Source organism: Sylvia atricapilla, chromosome 23, assembly GCF_009819655.1.
Source record: "Sylvia atricapilla isolate bSylAtr1 chromosome 23, bSylAtr1.pri, whole genome shotgun sequence".
NCBI lineage: Eukaryota > Metazoa > Chordata > Aves > Passeriformes > Sylviidae > Sylvia > Sylvia atricapilla.
Genome location: NC_089162.1, coordinates 6955281 through 6969891, shown reverse-complemented (window position 1 = coordinate 6969891; position 14611 = coordinate 6955281). Strand labels below are relative to the sequence as shown.

The 14611-nt window shown below is 49.7% G+C and overlaps 1 protein-coding gene across 6 annotated transcripts in view; it reads right to left on the bottom strand.

The window, feature by feature from the left end:
• The window catches only part of CADM1 (cell adhesion molecule 1), a 133786-nt gene that overhangs the window by 28544 nt on the left and 90631 nt on the right, over positions 1 to 14611 (bottom strand). For all 6 annotated transcript variants that reach the window (XM_066334840.1, XM_066334841.1, XM_066334843.1 and 3 more), the window contains exons 3-6: positions 14246 to 14398; positions 11734 to 11871; positions 9909 to 10064; positions 2165 to 2264 (exon numbers count right to left, since the gene is read on the bottom strand). In XM_066334840.1, coding sequence (XP_066190937.1) covers positions 2165 to 2264; positions 9909 to 10064; positions 11734 to 11871; positions 14246 to 14398 — 547 coding nt within the window. The remainder of the gene's footprint in view (positions 1 to 2164; positions 2265 to 9908; positions 10065 to 11733; positions 11872 to 14245; positions 14399 to 14611) is intronic.

Sequence of the window (14611 nt, the reverse complement as noted above, 5' to 3'; positions counted from 1 at the left end):
CAAGTAAGGTTTTGTCAAGTTTCAACCCTTCCACAAGCTGCCAGGGACCTGGTGACCTCAGCAGGGGCTGTGCTGTGCACGGAGGGATTCCAGCCCTTCTCCTGCTCCCCTGCCCGCCTGGCAGCCCCTTCCTGCAGCCCACACTGATGGAACCCACCTGGGCAGGGGGTCTGCACCATCCAGGGAATGAAATGAGCCTGGTTTGTTAGAGCTGGTAGAGACATCAGGTGCTGAAGGGCTTTGGGGGGGTTCTTTAGAGTTCGGGGGGTGTTTAGCATCTATTATTATGATGTCTTCAAGCAGCAGTGAGGGGACAGACCAGCTCTTTCTCACCAAGAAAATTCCAGCATCCTTCAAGCCACTCAACTCCTCTTAAAGGGGAGTTTCCTGCAGCACAGCATTTCTCAGCCTGCCTGGCTCCAAGGCTGGCAAGTGGGACTTCTTGTTGCCAGAGGTATCCCATGGCTCAGGCTTTTTGTGCTGTGGAGTCCCCAGGTTTCCCAGCTGGTACATGACACAGCAGCTGCTGCTCAGAGAAGTGTGTCCCTGGATGCCCCACAGGTGACCACTGCAGCATCTTCCCACTCTTGTCATGGTTTTAGGGGGATGTGTCTGTGTTAATATCTGTATTAATACCAAATAGAAATTTCTCCTCTCTGGTCTTTTTGCCCCTCTGAGCTTCCTTCCCCCAATATTTATGTTGCCCAATTTTGCAGAGAAACTACTTCGCTTAACTGGAGAAACTTCCCCCTTCACCTAAAACCTCTGCAAAAGATTTCATGAAACCTCTTTGTCTTAAAAAGATGGAGCCAGACCCAGCTCATTATTTTACTGTGTATTTTCTTAGCTTCGGGAGACCCAGGTGAAGTGACCTAGAGAAGCCAATTCCCAGCACATCACCAGCACCACGCAACGTGCAGCGGCAAGCTGCCAGGGAGATGTGTCTGTCCTATTTAACATGGGAATGTCTTACTCATAGCCTGCAAGGAAAAAATGTAGAGAAGCCTGTTCATTAGATTCCCAGTTGATAGCAAATGGGAGGCACTGCAGGTACCAGGGGAGCAGGAATGCAGAGGGGCTTGGCAGGCTCTGAGCAGGGAATAGCTACTAAACGGAATTCAGCAGGGACGTGCCAGCCTCTGATGCTCAGGGAAGGGATTGGCCTCGTGCCCAACAGAACAAACTGGGAAGTGGGAATCGAGCAAGTACTATGGGAATCAGGAAAATACTGTGGAAGGGGATGTAGGCTACCAGGGAGGATGAGGGCAGCCTGAGCCTCCTCAGCGCTGGGTGCCCACAACACCGAGCTGGACGGGGTCCAGCTCCCCACACCCCAGCTCTGGGCACACGGCCAGGGAGGCACTGACAGATCTCAGGGATGTTTGCAGAAATCTTATGGACATGATGAAAATAAAGAAGGATAGTAAATACTTGACAGCCATAAATCCAAGTGGAAGAGAAAGTATTTTGAAAAAAAATAAAGCCGACAAAACTTAAATTAGAACAGCAATGAAAGTGTGAGAAAATCTACCCTCCCTTGCCAGGATTTTCCTGATGCATAAATTTCTTCAACTGCCTAAGAAAGCCTCAAGGGCTTGGCAAGAAGAGGAGAGAGAATAAAACTGGTATTCTATAAAAACCACACGGGGCACCAAGGGGGAGGAAAACCATCACACAGTATGATCAGAGGGATGGACTGCCTTACCTGGGGATCCATCCCACCTCCCCAGGGGCTCAGCGCTGCGGTGCCGGGCTGGCGTCCACACACCAGCACCTCCTGGGGCCACAACTGCAGCCCCTGACCTTGCTTTTTCAGATTAACCAAACCCAAGATTAATCGCAGATTAATGCCATTCCCTGGGGGAAGAGGTGTCCAGTTGGGAGCCTTTCCCTTGTGCACCCAAAGGCTGCTGCAAGGCGGCAAGGAAGAGCTCTCCTAGGAGCTCTTCCAGTGGAAATCCCTTGGCCATTCGGTGCACAGGAATAAATGCAAATCAAACCAGGTGTCTTCAGTGGTCAGCAGATGTTTGGGTGCAGGAAGCATCTCTCCCCTTCACTCTGGGACATTGTCTTCGCAGCAGAGAATGGCAACAGCAACAGTGGCCACGCAACGTCCCGTCACCACCGGCCGCCCCGGGCCATCCCTGGGAAGGGTCCAACTTACTGTGGCTTTCCAAAGGCCGTGCACGTCAGCTCCAGCGGCTCCCCTTCTCTCGTCAGGCCTTGCAAGGGGTAATTCTGAGAGACCCGCACTTGAGGCTTATCTGCAGGACACAAAACACGGCTCTGTGAGCCCCGGGTGCCCCGCGCTCCCCCCGGCCCGCGGCAGCACAGGGTGGAGCTGGGGGCACCGCGCGTCCCGCGTGGCACCGCCGTGCTGCCCGGGAAGGGCCTCGGGCTGCTCAGCTCATCCCGAGCTCGCTCCAGCTGAAAGGAACCCATCTGTCTCCACGCCGAGGAGACGCCGGAACGGAAGGGTTTTGTGGTGTGCCAGCGATTCCTGCACCACAACCCCGGAGTGTCAACACGCTGGGCTGGACAAGAGATGCTCGTTAGAGACACAAACAGAACCATAGCCACTGCTGCCCCTGTGCAAACAACAGGAGGCTGCATTTCGTCCAGACGAAGCGCCTCTAAATCCTACAATAAACAGAGAATTAAAGCATCGATAGTTAGGGAGCCAGCTCAAAAACACTTTAGTAAGACCCTGCAGGAAAAAAAGGAGCCGAACCACAAACCTAGAGTCCACAATTAAAAAATTCATTACCTCCCATGACTGAAACAGAGATTAAAAACGCAATCTGAGCTGTAGCTAAAACATTATCAGTGCAGGAAATCAATTCAAGGCTACAAGTGCCATTAAACCATAGATATTTTTCAGGAATTTACTCAACTGTAAGGAACAAAGGAATGAAAAAAAATCAGTATGCATAAAGGTTGAAACCATTTAAATGTTTCTATTTCCTCTGAGAGTAACTGCTACCCAAAATATTGGCTGGCTGCATTTTATTAACTGTGTTTAACTCATTAACATGCCTCCTATGGAATAATAGAGATTAGGAAAAAAAAACCCGTGTGTCAGGATTTAACCAATTTAAACTCTCATAATTTTCAGTAATGGAATAAGCTACACAAGTAAATCCTCTCCCGAGATGACTCTACCACAACATTTCATCAACTAATCCCTGTTACAGATGCTTCCAGCAGCTCTGGAACTGGGCTGTCCTTGTGGGCTGGGGTGGGGCAGCTCTGTGGGATGGCAGCGCTTTGGGGTGTCACCCTGAGAGGACAAGTCCCAGTCCCACGGGAAATGGGGCAGCTTTGGTGTGCAGGAAATGCACTCCAGCCCTGGAGTGAATAGCTCTGCACAAGGAGCACGGGAGGACAAGTTCACCCTGGTGTCGTGCAGCAAATAAATTACCCACCACATCCTCAGCACTGCTCTCACCACTCCCGTCCACAATTCCCACCTCCACAGCCATCTGCTCCCCACTCCTCATGCGCTTTGTGGCAGCACCACCAGCCCAGGAACATGGATGGGGCTTATATCCATGCTGTGCAAGGAGCAGGAAACCTCCTCAGCCCAGTTTACTCTGCACATGGAGACTGAAACACCTTTTGCTGTTTGCCTCTCCTGCTGCATCCCCTTGCCATTAGGTGAGTTTAGTATTTCTAATGAGCTGTTTACTGATGACAATTACTTATGGAAATCAGGAGGAATACATCCAGGCTCACTGTACTGAGAACAAACTGCCAACTCCCTGAGCTCCCACCGAGCTGGGGGAGCCCCTCCACTGGCACTTTCCAGCCCCATGGGCTTCATTGGACTGATGATGGCAGTAGGGACATCTCTTCTGGATCCAGGCACTGCAGAGGTGTCACCTGAGACAGGACAGTTTATCAGCACATGTACCGGCGCTGCTGAAGCCAAGAGCTTCCCAAGGGAGTTACCACAGCAAAGGATTTGTCAGCATGCTGGGAATTACAGAGGGCACTCAGGAAAATGCACGTGAGCCTGAAGCATTCAGAGGGGTGGCTGGACACTCCAGAGAACCGGCTGGCAGCAGGCTCGTGGCATGCAAAAAGAAATTTCACTCAAGAATCTGGAGGAGCAGTGGTGTTTTTTTTCCCTTTGTTTAAGGATGTGCTTTTTGACAATCTTAAATCCTACTTTGAGTGCTCACACCCTGCCTCACAGCAAGTCAGTGTATTTCCTGCAGATTATGGACTCCGAGTGCAGGTCTGTGAAATGCCGAGCGCTGTGGGACCCCGAGCCCGGCTCCTGTGACATTTAGCAGCACACACACACAGAGCATTGATGGCTCCAAGGCCTGCTCCAGCCCTTTGCCACCGCCCTGTCACAAGGGACACGTGCCAGCAGCGATGTCTGCGCTCTGTAACGTGGGGTGATGACCACCTCGGATGGTGACACAGGACATGAGGCAAGAAGTGGCAATTTTCACTACCAAGTGCTTTCCAGTACCCTGAAATCCTCAACTTGGAACTTCTTAACATCACACCCCTGGATTGCTACATAAAAATAAACACTTGCATCTGTGCACCCGAGGCCCTGCATGCTCCATGGCAGCCAATTAGACCCAACAACCCACAGCTATTTCCTACTACGCCTCTTTCCAGTGGCTTAAAAAAAAGGCCTCGTAATTTAATAAGGCACCTTTATTAAGCTAAATTCATTCAAAAGCTCAGAGTGATATACAAGGTTAAATACCAGTCATCTAAAGGTTACACTGTAGCAGCAGCCAATTTGAAAAACTTATTACAAAGCCATTCTGCATTTGATGAGATTTCTCTCACAACAGGCACGGCACGTGTCCATCCACCAGGGCTGGGGGCTGCAGCCCCCGGAGGGGCCACGCACCCCAAAACCCTCACCTCCCCTCAGGATGCCACAGCCACTGAATCCTGCACCCATTGACTTTCACAGCTCTCACGCTCCGTGCTTGGGAACTCACCAAACCACTCCAGTTATTCTGCATTTGTCCCAGTTCTTCCTTTTTTAGCCGCTCGCCCCATTTCTGTGCCATCAGCAAAGATTATTAACAGTGACTTTTTAAGAACTTCAAATGCTTCAGCTGAACAGCATCAGGCCAAGCACCCAGGCCCCTGTGTTCCCTCTAAAAATACCAGCACTGCTGATTACTCCCTAATGACTATCCTTTGAGATCTGCCAGTTAGTGATTTCTTAATCCATTTAAACATGCACTTCATCGATAATGCTTAGATGTCATTAATCAGCCGAGATAAAACATTACACCGAGTTCGGGGCCTTACAAAAGCCTAAGCCTATTATTTCCACCCATTTCCTTTCATCAGGCCAGCCCACGACCTGCAGGCAGCCGAGCTCACTGCCCCACAGCCTGCACTGGGCAGGTTTGGCAAGCGTGGCTCCTCGTGTGCCCGGGGCGCCGTGATGCTCCAGGGGCTCGCGGGACCCTCGCTGACCACCCTGCCAACAACCCAGCCCAGCCTTCCCAGAGCACACGCTCCCTGCTGAGGCTGCAAACAGCCACAAGGCTTCCTCTCCCCAAGTGCCGGGAAAGCAGCACGTGGTGTTTTTGGCAGCGCCAGGCCCCAGCCAAGAGAAGCTGGCAACACGGACTCTGCCAGAGACTCAGCCGAGCAGGCTCTGGCCTCTGCCAGGAGAGGAGGCGCCGGGTCCAAGCTTAAAATCCTTTACTGATCCCTGCGTGAACTGCTGACGCACCTCCTGGCAAAGCTGACGCCAGATGGCATCCCTGGGAGCAGGATCCGTGGGCCAAGCCGTGCTCCTGCCCGCTGGAGGTAAATCCAGCCTCAGCATTTCCCACATAACGCTTTACACACCTCCCTTCAGGTGGGCATTGCTCCGTCCAGCTCCTCAGCCCTGCTCCCTTCTGTGCCCAAGAGAGCTGCTCAAAAACTGCCTTGTGCGAGTCTCTGCTCTCACTTGGGGAAGAGCAGGGAAAACGTGTTTTTCAATATTAAAAGAAGTCAGCAAAGTTAACACTGATCCTCAGGTGTAAACAACAGCTACCTTTATTCCAAAATCCAGTGGGGCTGCTCATCAGGAATGCACTCTGCATCAGAGCCAGCCCAGCCTGGCAATCCCCTGCCTGCTCCTCACCTCTGACAAGGACGAGAGGCTGCACTGCTGATTTTCAGCCAAAATACAGAAATCTATTCAATAAATAGATCTCGTGTCTAAAATAAGGAATGAGCAGGACTGGCAGATCACAGCTTGTCTGGAAGAGCCTGTCAACCCCAAACACGACTCTGCAAAATTCACCCTTAACAAAAACAATTTAATCATTTTGCTTGTTGCGGGAAAAGGAATGCCAGAGCCCGACAGGCATTTTGGGGATAAACACTTCTCTTTTAATATTTAAGCACACTCTGCTGCTTAATGCCTGCAAATGGCAGAGCCCCGGCCGCCCCACATGCTCCGTGCTCCCAACAACATTCCTCTGAGAAAATCTTATTAATGAGCTCACAAACGAGCACCCAACTGGGAAATGTCACAAACAAGAGTGGCTAATGCCCCAGAAAATCAAATAACTGAACACTCGGCTGATTGTGGTGCTTTTCATATTCACTAAAAGAAGAAAAATAGCTTTAAATCAAAGTTTCTGAAGGGGTCAACACCTCGCTGAACAAAACAACTCATTTATTCGCTTTTAGCGATCTCCAGATGATAAATTACATTGATGTTAATAACTTCACTGCAAACTATGCAATTAATATTTGTACTGGGCGGAAATGTAAGGATTACTGGAGATGCAGCAGGAAACGTATGTGGCCGGTTTTAGACATAATTGGGCACAAGAAGTTCTCCTATCGCAACAGCAGAGGCTGCAACAAGACTCCACTGGGGCAGGCTTAAAAGGTACACGTGTAGGTATTACAAAAATGAATGTGCAGTTAATTATAACTTCAGAAAAGGACAAAAATCCTGCCCAGAGAAAAGGCCAACATCCAGGCTCTGACGCTCACTCCCAGAGTCACGTCGTGAGAGCAGCAAACGCACCGCAAGGGCTCAACTCGCACGTCTCCCAGAATATCTGGTTCCATTCAGTTCCTTAATGATATTTTAATGCATTTTGTTGCTTCATTTCCTTTCTAAAATTACACCCAGTGCACTGGTCTCCCATCGCTCACTGATGGATCTGAGCCACAGAGAGAGCAGCAGACCTGGGGACATTTCCACTCCAGTGCCACAGACTGTGGCTGCCACAGCACAGGGCTGAGGATATTCCTCAGGCATGGAAGTGTTGTGGCCACTGTGAGTGCACGGCACTCTTGGTCCAACCCTGCTTTGCTTTTCAGGAGTGTTAGGGGAGGGTTTCACACATGTGCACTGCTTGTTTGCAGAGATTTCTTTTCAGTAACACACCCTACAGCCATGTGAAAGCGTTCACCTCAAACTTCACCGGGGCCGTGCTGTGCCAGGGTGGATCTGTAACAAATGGCTTACTCCCCGAGTAGGGCAAATTAACACCCTTGTTTTCTGCTTTTTTCTTGGAGAACAAACCCCACAACTTTTGAGCTGCATCTCGGAAAAAATATCTCCCTATTCTGAAATTTAGTCAGACAAAAAATACCTCATTATCCGAACAGCCTCCATCCATCATCCTCCTGTCCTTCCCCAACACATTTCATGCTCCAGTTGGATACATTAAGTGCAGAGAAATACGACATCTGCTGAGAAAAACATTTTCTTGTGCCCTGCTGATGCTCTGAAGGGGCGGATCCGCTGTGGCCGCGAGAGGAGTGGGCAGGATTTGTGGGGAGAGGATGTCAGTGCAGAGAGTGGAACACACAGCCCAGGTAACTGACCTGCTGCAGGAAAAGCAGCTCCATCCACACGGGGTGAGCAAGGGATTCTGAGTGTCACTGCAGCACAGACCTGGGAGCTGGCTGCCTGCAGGGACATGCCATGGACAGTGGCAGGCTGGAGAAGCAAACTCTGCTGCACATTCCACATCTAAAATCAATGGAGAAGGTGTCAGTGCAGGAGCCCCAGCTCCCCCCAGGGCTGAGCACTGATGGAGACGCCTGTGTGAAGGACAAGAGGCTCTTCCTCCTGCCCACACTCTCCCACTGGCCAACAAATCATCACTGTCAGACAGAAGAAGCTCAAGGGTAGGAGTTTGCTCTGAAATTGCCTTTTCTTTCAGCTAAAGCCCTGCAGCAGGTATGGAATGCAGGTGTCTGGCTGTGCTCCAGCCCATCAAGTCCTGGAGCCACAAGGTCACAATGCAGGACAAGTTCTTGGGCTGGGGCTCCTCTCTGGCCATCTGCTGCTGCCCACTCAAGGAACAGCCTGGGCTAACGGGGTCAAGTCCCCACATTGGAACATAATCACTTTTAACAAGCTCAGAGTTTAATTCAGAACATAAAACCAAACCAGTCTGAGCTCCGTTCTCCTGCTCATCCCCATTCCCTCTCGAGGAGGCTCCGTGCCTCATTCCCCCAAACAGCTCTGGAACAGTCCAAGGAGACGCAAAAATCAGCAATGAGGGCAGAAACCTGTTCAGGAGCTGAACAAAGAGCTGTGATTTAGGGATGCTTTGCCCTGATCGCCTGGGCAACCCCTGAGGCTGCAAGCCAAAGTGGCCAAAAAGAATAGATTTATTTGAGGAAGAAGAGAAAAAATGTTAGCTTTTTTTCCCCCCACGAAACAGTGGCTCTCTCCTATTCCATCAAATCACCAGGATTCCAGAGAGACTTCTGAAAGGAAGCCTCAAGGTTGTCCAACGCCCTTTCAACCCAGCAAGTGCCAATCCCCTCACACAACAGGGTAGATGGCATTTTTTGCTCTTCCCCGTTAAGTATTTGATCAAGCCTCACAAAGGTGCTAATGTATTATTAAAGCTAATGGAGCTCTACAAGAAATGTTAATGGACATTAAGTTTGCATAAATGAATTACACATTAGCACAGTCACAAGAAATCTCGTATCTGTCAATTTAGGCAGTATCTGATCATTCCTGTTTTCCTCATTACAGGAACATTACTTCCCGCTAGTTTCAGAGATATGAGAATTGTAACCAAGATGTTCATAATGAAACTACATAATGAAGCAGATGAAATAAATTAATACAAAACTTCCTCTCCTCCTTTCAGTGTTGAAGGGGCCCTGCAAAAACAAAGACTTTAAATTGTCTCAGGGCTTGGTTTTCCAAGCACATGGCCTTGCTGTAGGGACCATCCCACTTTGCTTTTGGGAGATGTTTCACAACACAGGGACGCATGTACACAGCTCCAAAATTTCCACCAGGTGCATTTGGGACCACAGATATTTTCAGGCACCTGCTTGCTGCTGTCATGTACAGTGGAGCAGCTCCTAAGGGAGGTGAGATGCATTATTAACAACCAACATGTCAGAGCAGTACAGGAAATAGGCTGGCTTCAATCACTGCTGCTACTACAGACTCCACAGAACTCCACACTCTGATGTACAAATCCAGTCCATGCTCTATGTTCACAATGCACAACACTGGCCTTCTCTTGCAGAATACCCAGGTTTTGCCAGTACATTTGCCACGGTGGCCAGTTGCTTTGATGGGGGAGTAGAGAAGCACTTTTCAGAGACAAGCAGGTTGCTAGAAGAAAAATACTCAGATTTAATCTGTTCTGACAATTAAAAAGCCCGGCCAGAAACCTTTGATGCAAATTCTATGTACAGCGAGTTATTTCATCAGAGAACAAAGGCAAGCATTTATGGTATCACAGAGGGCTGGGAAAGTCGTGGCTTCACCCATGAAGTGTTACCTTACACTGTGATTATGATTTGTATGTAACAGGATATAACCCTCATCGAGGCTGAAATTCTAACGTGTGGGGAACGGCTCCTGAACTCCCAAGCGCACAATTTAATATATTAAGAGAATTAAAGGTTCTGCTACTCACACATAACTTCCAGGTAACGCTGTGTCTGCAAGTCTTTGACCGCAGGGTGATCCACCAGGCAGATGACAGGGACCCCGTCGTCCTCCCGGCCCACCTTGAGCAGGAGCTGGCTGGTCACCGTGTACATGTCAGACCACCGCTCCACCTCCGACTTGCCTGGGGCAGGGAACAGACACAGGGCACTGAGGACGGGGTGCAGCACCCCGCAGCCGGGCCACCTTCCCTCCTGTCCCTGCTCCCTCTGGACACCCAGCCCACTCCTCTCCGCCAGGGTCCGGCCAAGTCCGCACGATGTCACTGCAACGATTAACGCCATCCCCAGATCCCCAAACCCTTAAATCAATGAGCTACAAATCCCCTCCCACTCTGAATCCACAGTTAGCTACAAAAGTGATTTAACAGATTGAATTAATTAAAAATAGTATGGATAGGTGGGAGAATTCAGCAGTGCTGTGTTTGAGGGGGGAGCCCAGCCCTGGACCCGCTGCCTGAGGGATGCTGTGATGGAAACGAGCAGGAAGACAAGACAAAACGAGACAAGACAAGACAGGAGAAAAAGGATTTTTCCAGGAACTCAGCAAGCACCTGCTGACAGCGCAGCTCCACTCTGATCTGTGCCTTTTTATTTAAAATTTCACAGGCAAAATGCTAAGAGTAACTTCTGTAGCAGAGCTTTTCCAGACACCAAATATTGCTGTATAATATATGAGAGTGAAACAGGTGACACACGCAGACACCCCTTGATATTTGGAGGAAAAGCTTTCCCGTGGGCAAAGCCACACTTCCTGTCATTCACAAACTCACAGCCAAGTGTTTCAGTCTCTACTCCATTAAAAAACTAACTGGAGACTGAGCAGGGTGATGTGATATTACATGGAGCTCAGCATTCTTCCCAGAGAACTCCAAGCTGGGATTTGACTGCTAACACAAGAAAACTCAGTCTAGAAGCTGGACAGGTCAGGCAGAAAGGGACAACCACTTTGCCCCCTGGTATGGGGAGGGGAACCAGAACAGGATCATTAACTCCCTGCGCTGGGACTCAGCAGGGCACCACTTCACCAGGCAGCAGCTCTGCATCCCACCTGTATCAGCATCCTCCCAGCGTGTGGCCTGCTCAAATGCTCTGAAGTGCTGGGCTTAAAGAGAGGATTTTATCCTGTCCTTGCAGGGGGGTGGGTTTGAAGTAATGAGTCTGGACTTCTGCAGAGAGTCCGTCAGTGTCTCAGACTGGCTAAAGCACAAAGGTGTTGTCAACCAAGCTCACATCTACATGCAGACTTAAACTAACAGCGTGTCACATGCAATCAGAGTCAGTGACTTGAATGTGCAAGTACTGGGAGCCACCAGACTTCAGGGAGTCGGAGAAACCCATCTTAGATGAATATTCAACTGAACACAGGGAAAAGGCTCTACAAACAAGGGAGCTAGACGTGAAGGTGAATTGCAAATCTTCACAGCCCAAAGCGCAGATGATCCCTCTCGTACCTGAAACAGGGCAGAAAGCTACACAAGCCATGCAGAAATGAATTCAGTGCACAGCTCTGGGCTCCTCAAGGTCACCTGCAGTTACAGCAGGACTCCAGAACCCGGCACTCGAGGCTGGCAGGTAGGCAGAGGACCAAATGGAGTTCAGCCCCCTGCATTAGGGAATAATCTCTCTGCCCACACAGTCCTTTGTTCCTCAGCTGGTGCTCAAAGAACCTCACTGTACTTTTTTTTCTTTTTTTTTTTTCCCCTTAAACTGGCAGCAGAGAACAAACACCCAGCATTACATAAATCACTTCAGCTTCCTGAACAAAGCAAGGGACTGAGAGGACACATCTACCGGTTAGCTCCTTGTTGCCTTTGAACCATCTGATGGTGGTGGCTGGTCTGCTGGCCATGGCAGTGCAGTTCAGCTCGATCTCCTCTCCCTCCACGGCCGTTTCCTTCTCGATATCAATTACCAAATTGCGTGGTGGGACTGTAATGGGAAACACGACACACACCCGATGAAAAAAAACATCTTTTGATCACTAGCACAAGACAAAACCTTGAGGAAAACCTGTAAAATCTACTGAAGGAAACAAGCAACCAGGATGTATTTGATCTTTCAATCAATCAAACCCTTTGATAGGTGGTTTTGCAGTAATTGGAGTGAGCACTTTCACTCTCCACCTAATAATCACCGCAGTCTCACAAATTATTACTTATCAGGGTTGTAACTTTCTGTTCCCTCTCCCGAGCAGGCACCATTCCAGGGAGAGCCGCAGCCTCCTGTGCTGCTTGGGTGTGTGCTGCTATTTAAAAATCCAGCTTGACTCCATGCACATTTCCTGACTTCTCTGACAAGGAGAGGAAACACAAAAGCTGACACTTGGCACTGCATTACTTACCAAGTCTCTAACCTCCACGGCAATTTTTCTCTCCTGCTGTTCAGCTCCAAGGCTCAGCCGTGAGCATGGAAGCAGGCCAGCAAACATCAACCTCATTTAAGACGCTCGAAAAGCCACTGAGCACAAGCCTGGAGTGGAACACCATCCCTTGGGAACAGCCCTGCCTCCCATCACACCCCCACAAACCACCCCAAAGCCACCCCAAGGAGAGGAGGGGGCTGGCTCTGCACCCAGCCACGAGGGCCATGTCCTTTGGGGTGCAGATCTGCTGCTCTGCCCGGGCACACATCTTCCCTAGATCAGGAGTCTCCCAAAACACAAAGCTGGACGATTGTACCCCAAGAAATGGATGAAAAATCATCCAGTAATACTGAGAAATGGGCTATAACTTCAGGGGTAACAACCACTGCAGCACAGCCCAGAAATGGGACAAATGTGCTTAAAAATTAAGATATGGGAACAAGGGAATCTCTTTCCCATGAAAGCAACAGCAGCAAGGCAAAACCCATGAAAAAGTGAACAGCGAGGGTTCTTATGGCAGAGTCATGGCTTCAGAAATTCCCAGAACTTTCAAAGGAAACTCAACTTTGCTCTGATCAATGTGATTAAGCAACTGCACAGTTCAGATGTGACTCACAGGTCTTCAAGCTAATGAAGAACAAATATGTATAAATACCATCCAGATGATCAAATGGACTAATTAGTCACTTGTGGCTTCTCTCTAAAAAGAACAGAATGGGCTACATATTTGAGACTTTCACATGTTCCAATTAAGCATGAATAAATCTACATATTGTGTCAGAGAAGACATGGAAGTGCTGCAGCAAATGTGCAGCTCCCTCGGAACGCCGGCTGCAAAGGGGGACACCTCAGCCCCTCCCTCTGCTCTCCCAGCTGCCAGCACTAGAGCCAGGCCAGGAAAATCAGCCTCTGATACAACCTCAGACCTATCAAAGGCTGGGTGATGGCCACGACATTTCTGGTGGGGAACAAGTTCCTGGGAGGCCCAGCCAACGCCAACATGGAGCACCACTCCCCCGCCCTGGCTCATTAGTTCCCCTAATTAGGGAGCCAATAATAGAAAAGACAGGCCAGACAAGCCATCCCTGGCGTCACAGTGCCCAGTCTCACCCTGCAAGCACTGAGACCCCTCCTTCATCTTCTGCTAATAAATCTCCCTCACCCTTGCTGCTTCCTGAGCTGAGGTTTGACCTGAGTACACAATGAAGGTGATAAGAAACCACCTCCTTTATGGATGTGGGGGAAAGGCAGCACACCCACTGGCCATGCCACAAAGGCTTCTCAAAAACAACTGAAGTACAAGGCAAGAAAACACACTTTCCCCTCAATCCTAAAGCACGATTCAGGCTTAAAAAAACCCTAACAAAAACCTGCATTATGTCTCCCACGTGGAAGATATGCAGTGCTGGCTTACAGGTGAATGAAATAAGTATTCTCATTTCAAACACCTTCTCAGCATTGCCAGCAGTGAAATTAAATCCAACGAACTGTTTTTGCCTGTGCACGATTAGAGGCAGGAGCTGGAAGAGCTTCCCATGCCTGTGAGCGCTGGAAAGTGCATGGAAACTTTGAAGGTGTTGATAACTGCAATAGCTGGAGTAAAACTGCTTATAAACATCACTTAACAACGTATAAAAACCTAAGACCCAAATCTCATTAAGCAAAAGAAGGAAGATTTAAACTAATCAGCAAGTGGGATCTTACATTAAGTCACCCTCCCTGATTCAGGTTCTCCCATTAACAGAGCCTTAAACGCTGCTGCTAATCGGCAGGAACAGCTCAGACAGAGGAGCTGCTGTCACTGCCAGCACTCAGCACACAAATCCTTGCTCCAGACCCCTCTCTGGGTGGCTGGAGCCCTCCCAGTGCCACACAGGACCCCGTCCCACCGACCCCGTGTGCCCAGGGACCGCGGGGACGCGGAGCAGCGCGCGGCCGTACCGAGCACCGTGATGGTGGTGTAGATCTCCTGGGGAGGGTCGGTGTACAGCTGGCAGAAGTACCTCCCCTCGTCAGAGATGGACACGTTCGTCAGGGACACCCGCAGCTCGCTGTTGGAAAAGTTCACCAGCTGGAACCTGCTGTCCTTGAGCGCTGTGGGGCAAGCACAGCCTGGGTGACTGCACGGAGAGAGGCACCGTCCCCTTCCCACCACACCACAACCCCAAAGACCCTACAGACAGCAGCACATCGAGGTGAACACTCCTGGGCTCCTGATTAGCTCCCATCCTGCTTCCTACCTTGAAGCTGGACCTATAAAATCTTCTGTTTCTCAGATAATTTTAAATCATCACCAGGCACAGTACA